The sequence below is a fragment of the Lontra canadensis genome, unplaced genomic scaffold (genome assembly GCF_010015895.1).
Source record: "Lontra canadensis isolate GAN:19392208 unplaced genomic scaffold, GSC_riverotter_1.0 scaffold13, whole genome shotgun sequence".
Taxonomy (NCBI): Eukaryota; Metazoa; Chordata; class Mammalia; order Carnivora; family Mustelidae; genus Lontra; species Lontra canadensis.
In genome coordinates, this window is record NW_022631007.1 from 18,076,094 (window position 1) to 18,088,942 (window position 12,849).

Here is a 12,849-nt window from a genome sequence, read left to right on the forward strand (position 1 = left end):
TCCCACGTGCCGTGCCGCACATGTGGTGCTGCCTGGAGTGGGTACTGCCCTGAGGGGCAGGGGGCAGACCATAAACAGCATGACCCATGTGGCATGTGACATGATGGAAGGGCATCCAAGGAGTTCCACACAGTTGAGAGGACTTCCTAGACAGGAGGCTTGGCCATAACCCTGAGAGGAGAGCAAGCCAAGCTGAAGAAAGGGACAAGCATTCCAGGCAAAGGGAACAGCACATGCAAAGGCACAGATGCACTTGTTAGCCTGGAATGAAGGGTCCGTGTGCCTGGGGGTGGGGGGTGCAGCCCCCCAGCTGGGAGGGTTGTCACTGAAGGAAGGAGCCCAGGGCCCATGGGGCTCTAGACAAGGAGCCAGGTCGGCAGCTGAGTGAGGGGGCTGGTCCTCGGGGAGAGTGGGGCCCTGGTTTCTTGCAGGCAGGAAGTGCCCATGGTGATCAGCTCGGGTTGGAGGAAGGGTTCGCCAGGGCTGGGCCTGGCTGACTCCACACTGTGACTCCAGAGGCCTGGGGTCACACAGATGTCCCCAGATCAGCACCAGGCCCCATAGGCCATGGTAGGGCAGGACCCAAGACCGCCAGCTCTCTTAGGGGGGCTCTGCCTAGGCACCCCACACATGGGTCTCTAGCTGGGGAGATTGCCCCCCTTTGTTCCCTGGCCCCTGCAGATTCCTCTGGGTACTTCTTGCACTCCGGGCCCTGGCATGGGTCCACTTCTCCATTCTCCAGGCCCAGCTCCCGTGCCTCCCACTCCCCCTTGACCTCCTCCTGGCAGCCCCCTGAGCTTCTCCTCCCTTCCAGGCTCTCAGCTCCCTGGAGGCCATGCAAACCTGGGACTCCTCTGGCCCACCCTCCTCCCTCACCTGTTAGGCTTCTGGTTTTCTTCTTGATGACACTGCATCAGTGGGAGCAGCCGGCAGGGTCCTGGTCCTGGTCCAAAGCAAGGGCTCTGGAAGGAGGGCAGGAGGGGAGGTCGGGAGGGAAGGGAGGGAGGGAGGAAGAAAAAGAGGGAGGTTGGAGGAAGGAAGGAAGGAAGGACAGGAGGAAGGAAGGAAGGAAGGAAGGAAGGAAGGAAGGAAGGAAGGAAGGAAGGAAGGGGAAGGGAAAGAAAAGGAAGGGAAAAAAGGAGGGAAGCAAGGAAGGGAGGATGGAGAGAAGGAAGGGAGGGAAAGAGAAAGGGAAGGAGGAGGGAGGGAGGGAAGGAGGAAGGAGGAGGGAGGAGGGAAGGAAGGAAGGAAGGAAGGAAGGAAGGAAGGAAGGAAGGAAGGAAGGAAAGAAGGAAGGAAGGGGGAGAAGAGGAAGAGAAGGGGAGGAGGAAGGAGGGAGCTCCCACTAGGCCTTGTTATGCTGGGGCAGTTGAGGCTAACGGTCATGGTGTGCATGCCCTTGTTCAGCTAGAACCTCATCTTCCCTGGGGCCGGGGCTGGGCCCTGGGGCTAAGCTGGGCTGCCCTCTGCGTAGCCTGTGGGGCCTATTCCCTCTGCCTGTTTCTTCAGCCATCAGATGGACAGAGCACCACCACTTCCGCAAGGCTGTGGAGGTCCCCAGGGGCCCAGACCATGCCTGTCCAGCCCGGCTAAGGCTCTTCGGGTCCCTGCACCCCTAAGCGGCCAGACAAACCCAGACCCAGCAACAAGAGCTGAATGAAGGGATTTTGCTGAGCTGGGGATCGAGCTGTCATGTGGGAAGGTCCCATGCCAGGCCCAGGGGGAGGGTGCTGCCTCCTTGGTGACCATGAAGAATGCTACAGGAAGCCCTGATGCTCCCCTGGTTACTAAGGCCACGGGGTCAGGGCCCTAAACGCAGGAAGTCCCGTCCCTGCTCCAGCCAGGCCCCCCGAGAATGTAAGCAGGTGTTGCGCAGGGAACAGCCGGTGGGGCGCCTCCTTCTCCTGGCTGCTGGCGACACAGGCTTCTCCTCCTTTCCGGGACATGAGCAACTTCTCTGTGCCCACGTCCCTGGCTTGGCTGGGTCTGGCCCCTTTTCCTGCTTCGTGAGCTGCATTTATTCTACCCACCTGTCAGCTTAGCAAATCGGAGATGGCTCCGTAAGCAAGCATGCCCTTGGTTACGGGACTGAACACCAAACCTCAGGACCCTTGGGAAAGAAGAGGCACAGGGAATACTTATTTCTAGAAGGATGAGGAAGGAACATGTCCTCAGTGTGTGTGTGTGTGTGTGTGTGTGTGCGTGTGTGTGTGCGTGCGCGCACGCACGTGCCTATACGCACAGGGCATACGTATTTTCTAAACTGAGCCTTTCCCTTAGCTCAGCAAACTATGGCCCTTGGGCCAAATTGGGCCCACCATTTGGTCTTATAAATAAAGTTTTATTGGCACTCAGCAACCCATTGTTGTCACTTTTGCACTATCACAGCAGGACCGAGGAGCTCTGCCAAGCCAGAAATAGGTGCTCACTGGTCCTTTAAGAAAACCTTTGGGGTCCCCTGAGCCCGGCAGGATGCATTTGGCTGGGGCTGGGCACCTGACAGCTGAGAGGAGCTGGGGGAGGGTGCAGGGAGGGCAGAGGGCAATGCGCCAAGCTCTGTTTCTCATTGACTGGACTCCGGAGGCTCCTCCTCCCTAGCAAGGGTTCAACACCCCAGCTGTCAGGCCCTGACATGCGGGAAACACGTCGATAGGGGGTCAGGTCACGACAGCAAACAACAAAAGTCCAAGGCTCTAGTGGGAGCCCATCGACTGGCCTCGCCTCCAGACACAAGCTCGAGGTGCCCTGGGACATGTTCCGAGCACTGGCCAGGGCCACTGCGGCACTGGGGCCCCAGGCAGCGGGCCAGGTGCGCACCATGGCCTCCCACCAGCTTCTGGTGCACCCCCCGAAGGCCCTGCTCAAGCCCTTGTCCATCCCCAACCGGCTTCTACTGGGGCCCGGCCCTTCAAACTTGGCCCCGCGCGTGCTGGCGGCTGGGGGGCTACAGATGATCGGACACATGCACAAGGAGATGTTCCAGGTAGGCCGAACAGAGGGCAGCGGCCAGTCCCCAAGCCTCCTCCTCAGCTGGGCGAGGGAGGGGAGCAGGGCCTGACCCATGTGCCCTCTGTCCCCAGATAATGGATGAGATCAAGCAGGGCATCCAGTACGTGTTCCAGACCAAGAACCCCCTCACGCTGGCTGTCAGCGGCTCAGGGCACTGTGCCCTGGAGGCTGCCCTCTTCAACCTCCTGGAGCCGGGGGACTCCTTCTTGGTCGGGGCCAACGGCATCTGGGGGCAGCGGGCTGCGGACATCGGGGAGCGCATCGGTAACATGTGGGGCACAGGGTGCGGTGTGGGCCCTTGCTTCCCCCTTCCCCACGACCTCCAGCCTGCCTCCCAGGTGAAGCTGGCAGACCCAGCCCACCCACCCCACTGAGCCACCGTGGCCCCTCCCCAGGCGTGCCCATCCCCCTTGTGCCTCCATCTCCCTGCTGGGCCAGTGGCTGCCTTCTCCTAGCGGGCATCAGAGACTTAAGAGACTCCCACCTCCCAGGCTCCCAGAGCTTGAGGACAGCAGTTTCTGGAGCCCGCGGGGAGACGGCGCTGGGGGAAGCTACGGATTTCAGCACAAATCTGAGAGTCCCTGCAGCTCTCCCCAGCTCCCAGGCATCACCTCCACCCTGTGACAGGACAAGGTGCCAGAGGCTGAAACCCCCTCCCAGTACCAATATCTCGGAAACAACCCTCTTTCTGGAGCAGCACGGACAAGGCTTTCATTTCCCGAGTACAATGTTCTGGAGAGACAAGAGTCAAAAGCAGGAGTGTGCTGTGGGTTTAATGATTGACCTCGGTGTTTGGAACCATCTCACAGCTCCTGCATGGTCAGCTCCACACATGGCCGCACTCGGTCCTCATTAATGGACAACCCCCAGTGGCCCAAGGGTTTCCCACCTCTCACCTGGTCCCCTAAGTGCACACACTGGCTTTCAGAGGGAGGCTTCAAGGGGCAGAGGCCAGGCCCTGGTGGGCTCAGCCCCACGCTCCAGAGGCTCTGCCCACAGCCCGCACCTTGGCCTTGGGATCCCCCATGGGGTTGGGGGTCCTGGGACCTCCTCCTGCCCACCTATGGCTCTCTGGGGGTTGGCTATGTGGGGGGGGGGCACTGTGGGGGTTGCAGCGGTTTGAGAGAGGGAGCAGGGGCCTGCCTTCCCAGAGCCCCCGCTCACCCATTCCTCCTCCATTCAGTCCCCAAATATTGCTGGGAAGGCACGGGGCCCCCGGGCCTGTGCAAATGCCTGCTTGCTTCCTGGGTGAGAAGCCTGGCTGGGCTTGGGGAGGCTCACCCCAGGAAGGGGCAGTGCAGCTGGCCCCACATGCTCACACCCACCTTCCACTTCCCTCTGGCTTCTTCTTTGGGCTGGGATGGGTGGGTTCCTGCACTCACAGGGCCTGCTGGCTCAGCACAGACCCTGTCTCCAATACTGGGGGGCCAGGCATTCGCCACTCACTCTGCCCTTGCCCTCCCCCAGGAGCCCGAGTGCACCCAATGATCAAGGACCCTGGAGGCCACTACACGCTGCAGGAGGTGGAAGAGGTAGGGCCCCAGGGAGGAGAAAGGCCAGCCCACAGAGGGGGCTCAGGGCTAGGACACCAGGTCTGGTGGCAGACCCTCAGCTCTTCCCAGCACCGGGGGACCAGGACAGGAGGAGCACTCCAGTACCTGGGAGCTGGTGGAAAGGGATAGGGATGGTTCTGCCTGGCAAGGAAACTGAGTCAGGATCTTGGTCCTGTGGGCTAAAGGCAGGATATGGGGGGCAGGACATGCCCTGATGCTCAGGACGCCCCTTCAGGAAAGGTCCATCCCAACCAGCCAAGACCCTGGGGACTCAGCGGACCTCCCAGCAGCCCCAACAGGACGAGGTGGGAAGCTGGCACCATTCTTTCTTGGTCTCTGGAAGAAAGTCCTTGTCTTCCTGGACAAGCCCACTTCCCAGAGCCCAGACTCTAGCTCAGCGCAGGGAGGGACGCAGAAAGGAGACGAGGCTTGCTGCCGATGCCCAGATCTCTACCGTCCATGGGGTGGAAAGGAGAGTGTGGGGGGTGGATTCTGACCTGCCGTCCCCAGCAAAAATCTTTCTGGGCCCAGAGGGAGTCCGAGCCTGCTGGCTCTGCCCACGACAGTCACTTCTGTCCCTCACAGGGCCTGGCCCGGCACAAGCCAGTGCTGCTGTTTCTGACCCAGGGAGAGTCATCCAGCGGCGTGCTGCAGCCCCTCGACGGTTATGGGGAGCTCTGCCACAGGTGAGCCCGTCCAAGGCGCTAGGGGCAGAGCCAAACGCATGGGAGTCTGCTGGGGGCTGGGACTGCTGGCAGGTCCCTCCAGTCTGGGAGGCAGCAGGCAAGACCCAGATCCCATTCTGATCTTCTACGCCCTCTCCAGCCTCTGTCACAGGGCATAAGGCCCCTCAGGGGTCCTCTGCCCTCCAGAGAGGAGGACCCAGGTGCTCCAGGCCAGGTGTGCCCTCTGCCAGCCAGTCCCCGTGGCTGGGAAGGGCTTGAGGCGGCCTCTGCTCCCCGGGTCCCAGGAGCTGCTGGGGCTGCCCCGACCTTGTCCTGAGATCTGAGGGCCCCAGAGCGGCCTCCTACCTCCACTACCCTCCTGCAGCCTCCCCACCCCTGCTCGGGATGGGCAGGACCTAGGGTGTCGTCAGGTGGGACCAGCAGGCCCGTCCTAGAGAGTTGACCACAGGGTGCAAGAAGAGAAGCTCTACCCAGCCAGACAGGATTGCCCTGGCAGGGCTGCTATGCACCCTGGGGGAGAGGGGGCTACCTGGTACCACCCCAAGCCAGGACAGCCTGTACCCTGGGGTCTTGTCTAGTAAATCAAGCTTGGGCTATGACCCCCCAGGACATCCACCTGTCCCCTCTGCGCCCAGCGTGGGCTATGTTCTATGCCTTTGAAACTTTTATTTAAGTAATCCCTATGCCCAACATGGGACTCAAACTCATGACCCCAAGGTCAAGAGTTGCACGCTCCACCGACTGAGCTGGCCAGGCGGCCTCATGCCATTTTTTTTTTTTTTAATTCCTGAAAAAACACAGAAATGGAGGAGAGTCAAAGCTTTCAGCTGTTTCTGAACGCTGTCCTCCCTGGGTGTCCTTCCCTGGCAGAAGGAAAGCCCAGCCTCGTGTGCTCTGGTCCCCGGGCCCCGCTCAGAGCCCCAGCGGTCCGGCAGGACCACAGTTCAGTGCGGTGGCCCTCAAACACACCTGTGTGGGGGGCCCTATGTGCAGGCCAGCCGGGCCTGCCACACTCCCCGGGGTTCCCTCACGGACACCTGCTCCACCCCTCTGCTCACCCTGGTTCCCACACAGAGCTGGTCCTGGGGGTCTGGCCGTCCAGAAGGGTGCACCCTGGAGGAGGCCAAAGGCTCCTGAGCTTTCCTGCCGGCCTTCTGGGGGTTCTCAAGGCCCCTCCCAAAACCCCAGAGAGTCCGAAACGTCCCGGGCTTCACTCTGCTGCCTTGCACGCCCAGGTACAACTGCCTGCTCCTGGTCGATTCAGTGGCATCCCTGGGCGGGGCCCCCATCTACATGGACCAGCAAGGTAAGCCACGCACCTGTACCGCAGCTGCTGGGGTCCCGGAGCCTGCAGGCCCCTCTGTGCCTGCAAGCTCGCCGTCAGCCACACTGTGGGTTAGGGCCCCGGGGAAACTTCATCTCCTCCCCCTCCACCAGCTAATCAACACCCCAGTGTTTCCGCTGGGCTGTCAGGCCCCGATGTGGGGAGCAAGTGGGAGGGAGAAGCCCCTCCAGCCTCTGGAGAGGTGCACAGAGCCCCTCAGGTGTGCGTGGGAGAAGTGCCAGGGCCCCTGTCAGCCAGGCTGGGCCTCAGTTTCCCCATCGGCCGGCACCCCACCAGCCCACCATGTGTAGCCAGCACTGTTTGCAGAGAAGCCTTCCAGGCCCAGCATTTCCCCCCAGAGCAAAGTCCTGATCCACGTGGGTGGTGCCTGTCTTCCAGCTTGGTTGGCCACACTTCCCCCAAAACCATCTCCATCAGGGAGCTCCAGGCAGGTGAGGGAGAGATTTCTGGGCTGACCCTCAGATCGCTGTTCTGCAAGGAGGGGCGCAAAGAAGGGCTCAGGGAGGGGGCCCTGAGGACGCAGTGCAGGTGGCAGGGCTGTCCGGGATGCCCACACTGTGGCCCCCAGGCCAGCCAGCCCACCGTGGGAGAGAGGAAGCTCCAGCCCAGGTCCCCAGAGAAGCTGGGGTGAACCCAGGACACGCTCCGCACTTCTGCCCTAACCCTCCAGCCCGTCCTCAGCGGAGGCTGAGGACTCAGTTTCAGGCCGGCGAGCTTTAGTCATGTCGTTTGGCATGTCTGTCCGTCAGTGTCCTCTGACTCCCTGAATGTACCACAGCTCCCCCTCTCCAGGTGGCAGACCTTTGGGTTATTTCCAGCTGTGCACTTTCAAGAGTAAACCGTGGACAGTGCTGCTGTCCACGTGAGCCAGTAGCCCATATCAGCCCACAGTTGTCCCTGCCAGGCTGCGCGATGCTCAGACTCATAGCCTCTCACATAAAATTCAGTTTTCGCAGAAGTCAGAAGGCTCTTACTTTGAGATGGAGCAAGAAAACCTGTTTCCCCATCCCCTCGGCCACCCCCACATGCCCACTCACCCCTGACGCCACCTGCGTGGGCTTCTCCTCTACCCAGTCCACCGCAAACAGGTGGCCTAAAATTTAACTCCATCTCCCTGGACACAGCGTCGGGTCGCAGAGGTCAAGGGCTGAGTCCGACAAGACCGTCCACCTTGCTTCAGACGGCACCTGCAATGAGCCCGCCCTGGGTGGAGCTCGGCCCCCCAGGAGCACGCGCCCCTCCTCTCCACAGGCATTGACGTCCTGTACTCAGGCTCCCAGAAAGTCCTGAACTCGCCTCCAGGGACTTCGCTCCTCTCCTTCAGTGACAAGGCCAAGTGAGTGACCTGCCCACCTGGGGCTGGATGGGCAGTGAGGCCGTTGGCCCCTGAGGAGGGAAGGTCAGAACAAGGGAGGGAGGGGTTCCTTGGGCCATGCTCAGACACACCGCTGCTCACCACCCAGCTAGGACAGGTGCACACCCTGGACAGGTGCACTGAAGCTCTGAGCTCACAGGGCAGGGGGTAGCTGGGGCACAGTGAGAGTCACAGGTATGAGCCTAGTAGCCTCAGAAGATTCTCATCATGATGTGTGAGGATGCAGGGTTGGTGTTCTAGAAGCTCCCCAGTTTCAAGCCAAGGACTGGGGGCTCCGTGGCCATGCCTTGTGCCCTTACCCCCAGCTCAGCATCCAGGAGCTGATGCTTCATGGGGTGGGCATGGACCCACTTTGTCTGACAGCCCCAGTGTCTCCCACGTCCCCAGTGTCCAGACCCTGAGCCAGGTCGGGCAGGGACGGGGGATTGGCCCCAGAAGATGATTACCGTAGGCAGCCCTCGGCCATTTACCAGCTCAGAGACTATCTCGGATGTGGTCAGGGTTTGCACATGGGTGTGGGAAGACTGAGCTGCCTGTGGGAGGGCCATGGAGGTGGCTGGGTCCGAGTGCAAGGCTCAGAGCTGAGCTAGAGGCCCATCTGTTCACATCGATCTGGACAATTCATGTATTTAAGGCTTTGAGGCCCACTGCATTACCAGGGGGCCTGAGAGCCGAAGTCCCCAGCTGTGCCTGGCCCAGGAAGGCACGGGGTCTGGGGATGCACAGAGCCCCCCTGGGCCAGAGCACAACCACAGGGGTCCTGGGGGACCCTGCACCTCTGTCTTACTTCTGCAAAATAGGAGAGCCTGACGGGACTGCTCCCGGCGCTCCATCCGGACAGGCACGCACTCAAGCTGGTCCTTCCTTCCCAGAAATAAGATCTACAGTCGGAAGATGAAGCCCGTCTCCTTCTACCTGGACATGAAGTGGCTTGCCAACATCTGGGGCTGTGACGACCAACCCAGGATGTGAGGACCGTGGCGGGGCGCACGTCTGGTGGCCTCTCACCACCCAGCCTCTCACCAGTTGTTCACACCGGCCTCTAAGCCCAGACCCCAGCTGGAGCCCCAGAATTCACCAGGGTCAGGCCAGCGATGCCCCCGGGCCTGGGGGCTCATGTCCAGCAGCACGACCGCCATCACCCTTCCACCGGGCCCTCTCCTCTCAGAGTCCCCATGAACCTCTGGGCCCTTTGGACCTGGCCCAGCCACATCTTCCCATTCCTAGGTCTCAGTTTACCCACCACCTCTCAAAAAGAGGAGCTGAGCTAGGGGCTCCTTGTGAAGCAGCTTTGGCTACAACCTAAGATCCCTTATGACACACGTGGGGCTGAGGGGCTCCAGGAACTGTGCCCTACTCTGGGGACACTGGGGCTAAGAAAGGCCAGGTGGAGGGGGAGCACACCCTAGGCGATCTGGCCAGTGTCCTTGCTCTGAGCCTTGCTCTTTCCAGACCCAGCTGTTTCTCTAGCTCAGAGTCTGTCATGCCCAAAACTGGGCAGCAGCCCCCTGGGAAACAGGCTGGACCCATTGTCAGAGAGCCCGACTTGCCCCCCACCCAGTGACGCTGGACCAAGCCCCGTCCTGTCTTCCAGATACCATCACACCACCCCAGTCATCAGCCTGTTCAGCCTGAGAGAGAGCCTGGCCCTCATCGCGGAACAGGTGAGGGGGGCACGGGGCAGAGAGCAGTGTGGAGCAGGGGCAGGGGCGGGATCTTGGGGCAGCAGCTTCCAGGAACCCCTGTGATGAGGCCTGCTGCCCCAGGAAGGCCCCTTCTCTGGACCCCCAAGCCCTTCTGCGGGAGCAGATGGGAGGGCTTCCTGCAGAGAAGCAAGGCTTGAGTGTATGGAGAAGAGCATCGCAGGACAGTGGCTCTGAGCTGGACAGGTCGGGCTCCACGAAGGAGCACTGGGAGAGGGGCGGGAGGGCTGGCTGCGAGCAGAGGGGGCCGAGGAGGACAGAGCTCTGGGGTCAGATGCAGTGACAGGGCAGGTGTGGACCATCGTTTGCCCCCTGGGCTGCTTAGTGAGGTGCTCCATGAAGGCCCAGCCGAACGTGAGGGGATTTGAGGGACTGGAGTTGGCTGGTGGTCCTGAGTGTCAGAGGGACTGACTCCAGCAGGCTCAGCGCTGTCCTAGAGCCACTGCCAGCTCCCAGGGTGGGGCAGGGGCCGAGCAGGGACAGGCATGTGTGACCAGGGGTGGGGGGTTGGGGGTGGGTGGTGACTTTGTCCAGTGCCACGACCACACTCTCATGGCCCCGGGCATATTGGCTCTGCAGGACACAGGACAGAAGACACTGCCCCCAGCACAAAGGGCTTTCTCATCCAATATCTCCCAGGGGCCATGGCCTGCCACCAGCCCAGGGGCGGGAATGAGCACTGGAGCTGTGGCCGGCCTCACGCCGAGGTCTGCCCTTCTGGGTCTGCTCACAGAGCTGCACCCTGGGGCTGGGCGAGGAGAAGCTGAGGTGTTCTGGAAGCTGGGTCGTCCCTACACCCAGGCTAGCCAAGGGTTCTGGGGTGTATGGCTGAGAGAGGGCAAGACCCATGGACTAGGGATTGTGGGGGTCCATGTGCTGGGAAGATAGGATACAGTGGGGAGCTCGGAAGCCCCTTCCTGCTCCATGGCCACTTCCACACCCAGAGCAAGGGGCTCCCACCTCACATTGTCCAGGAGCTGCAAGGTCCGCCCACTGGCCAGGCCCCTCCCAAGTCCCCCAGACCCAGACTATGTCCACTGCCCTGAGGTGGCTCCAGCTCTGGTCACTGGGGCAGAACCAGGCCACCAGACTGGGGACTCAGGGGGTCTCAACGGGGATCGGAGTCCAGGCCAAGCGAGGGGCCCAGGAGCCCCCTATGGTCTGAAGCTGCCCCCACAACCCCCAGTCATGGATGAGAGCCAGTTTCTTCCACTCTCACCACCGAGGGAGATGTCCCCCCCACCCTCCCCGGCCTTGCCCACTGGGTACCCTCTGCCCTCCCAGGGCCTGGAGAGCAGCTGGCGGCAGCACCGGGAGGTCACTGCATACCTACACGAGCGCCTGCAGGGACTGGGTCTGCAGCTCTTCGTGAAGGATCCAGTAAGGAGGGTGGACGGCAGAGGGCAGAGGGCGGAGGGCAGAGGGGCGTGGGGGGGAAGGGAGAGCTTCTGCCCAGTCCCTGATGAATGGACACAATGTCCTGTGGTCACCTGGGCGGTCATTGTCACAGCCACAGGTCCCTGACCTCTGGATCTTAGGACACTTTGACGCCCCCGCTCTCCCTGAGATCCTCACCACTTGAAGTAGTTATGGGTGATCTTTGAGCCAGAACACGCCCATTGGCCTCCAGAGCCCTGGCAGTCCCCCAGGCAGGGGGTGGGGGGGTAGGGTAACCAGCCAGTCAGCCCAGGCTTCTTAGGAAACTGAAGCTCCTTAGCCCCAGGGAAGTTGTGACCTGTCGGAGGGAACAGACACACGGACACACCCAGCGTGCTCGGGCTGCTGGGGAGGTGGTGACCTCACTGTCCTCGGGCCCCTGCTCCCCCACTCCCTGCACATCCCCATCTCTGCCCGGCTCCCCTGGATCCTGAGACCAGGGCTGGCTGGGCCAGATCCACTGGTGCTGGCCACACGCCGTGGGGAAGGTGGCTGAGTCAGGCATATCCTGCAGGCCATCCGGCTGCCCACTGTCACCACGGTGGCTGCACCCACTGGCTACAACTGGAGAGACATCGTCAACTATGTCATGGACCATTTTGACATCGAGATCACGGGCGGCCTTGGGCCCTCACTGGGGAAGGTAAGGGGACAGCAGCTGCTTGCCACCTGCCACAGAAGCGGCCTTCCCCACCCCCCACATGGAGCACGGTGCACACCAGGCCCCAGCTGAGGCCGGCAGTCATGGGGTCCCTGGGGGGGATACGGGCAGAGGGACAGCTCCTGCCCCCTTTCACCCCAGCTCAGTGATGTCGTGGGGTGCAGCACCCCCAATCCCACCCAGAATGGCCTTCCTCTGCTGCGGGTGGACCAACCAGGCTGGAGGCCCCGGGCCTGGGTCTGGCTGTGCCCTCCAAGCAGGCGATCCTGAGTGCTCATTAACTGACCACCATCCTGGCCTCTCCTCCTGAGCTCTGCATGGCCAGAGGGCCAGGGGCTCCTTGTGTGACCAGGACAGGGGCGTCTCCACTGGAGGACCTGGTTCAGGGCCTGCCTGACATCTGCACGTCCCGCCCCTCCGACAGGTGCTTCGCATTGGCCTGCTGGGCTACAATGCCACCCGGGAGAACGTGGACCGTGTAATCCACGCCCTGCAGGAGGCCCTGAAGCACTGCCCCCAGAGCAAGATGTGACCTGGAGGCCTGTGGCCCATCCTCCCAGAGGGTGGGGATTGGGGACCCGGAGCACACAGACACATGGCCAGGCCGCAGAGGCAAGGCACACGGGAGCCCCAGACGTCCTTCTCCTCTCTAAGGGGCACCTCCCAGAAGGGGACTATGTGGGCTCAGGTCCCACAGAACCTCCCATGAGAGACACAGCCCCCAGGTCCCTGGCCCACCCAGAATACTCAATAAAGAATCACTGGGCACTGTCCTCACTGCATGGAGGGTGGGTGGCAGAGATATCTGGCAGGGAGTCACCATGGCCGCCAAAGGCTCCTTGGCTCGGGGACTGCTGGGGGACAGAGCCTTGCCTGGGGCCCCCCCCGGGGCTAGAAGACAGATGGGGGACCTGTCACTGTACACTGTGGCCCCAGATCTCACACCTGCAAAGGACAACTGCATACACGCCTCCCGAGCTGACTCGTGACTTGAGTCACACATGTTATGGCACCAACACACCCCAGGCACAGGGCCAGGATAGAAGCCAGGGGGGCTAAAGGTCACCACACATGCGTGTC

At 61.9% G+C, this 12,849-nt stretch overlaps 1 protein-coding gene across 1 annotated transcript; it reads left to right on the plus strand.

Annotated features, from left to right (window-relative positions):
* The first annotated feature begins 2,752 nt into the window (after nucleotides 1–2,752).
* On the plus strand, nucleotides 2,753–12,358 carry AGXT (alanine--glyoxylate and serine--pyruvate aminotransferase). The gene is made up of 11 exons (XM_032857692.1): nucleotides 2,753–2,983; nucleotides 3,081–3,273; nucleotides 4,477–4,541; nucleotides 5,148–5,248; nucleotides 6,484–6,554; nucleotides 7,845–7,929; nucleotides 8,841–8,936; nucleotides 9,563–9,632; nucleotides 10,956–11,051; nucleotides 11,623–11,751; nucleotides 12,194–12,358. Exons 1-11 carry the CDS (start codon nucleotides 2,753–2,755, stop codon nucleotides 12,299–12,301), a joined length of 1,245 nt encoding a protein of 414 aa, XP_032713583.1. The 3' UTR covers nucleotides 12,302–12,358.
* The last annotated feature ends 491 nt before the right edge of the window (nucleotides 12,359–12,849 follow it).

Bases quoted from the DNA above. Each gene is read 5' to 3' on its own strand.
- AGXT (XM_032857692.1), top strand. From the start codon at position 2,753: ATGTTCCGAGCACTGGCCAGGGCCACTGCGGCACTGGGGCCCCAGGCA. The intron at 11,052-11,622 runs GTAAGGAGGGTG...CATATCCTGCAG, and splicing joins AGCTCTTCGTGAAGGATCCA to GCCATCCGGCTGCCCACTGT. The intron at 11,752-12,193 runs GTAAGGGGACAG...CCCCTCCGACAG, and splicing joins TTGGGCCCTCACTGGGGAAG to GTGCTTCGCATTGGCCTGCT.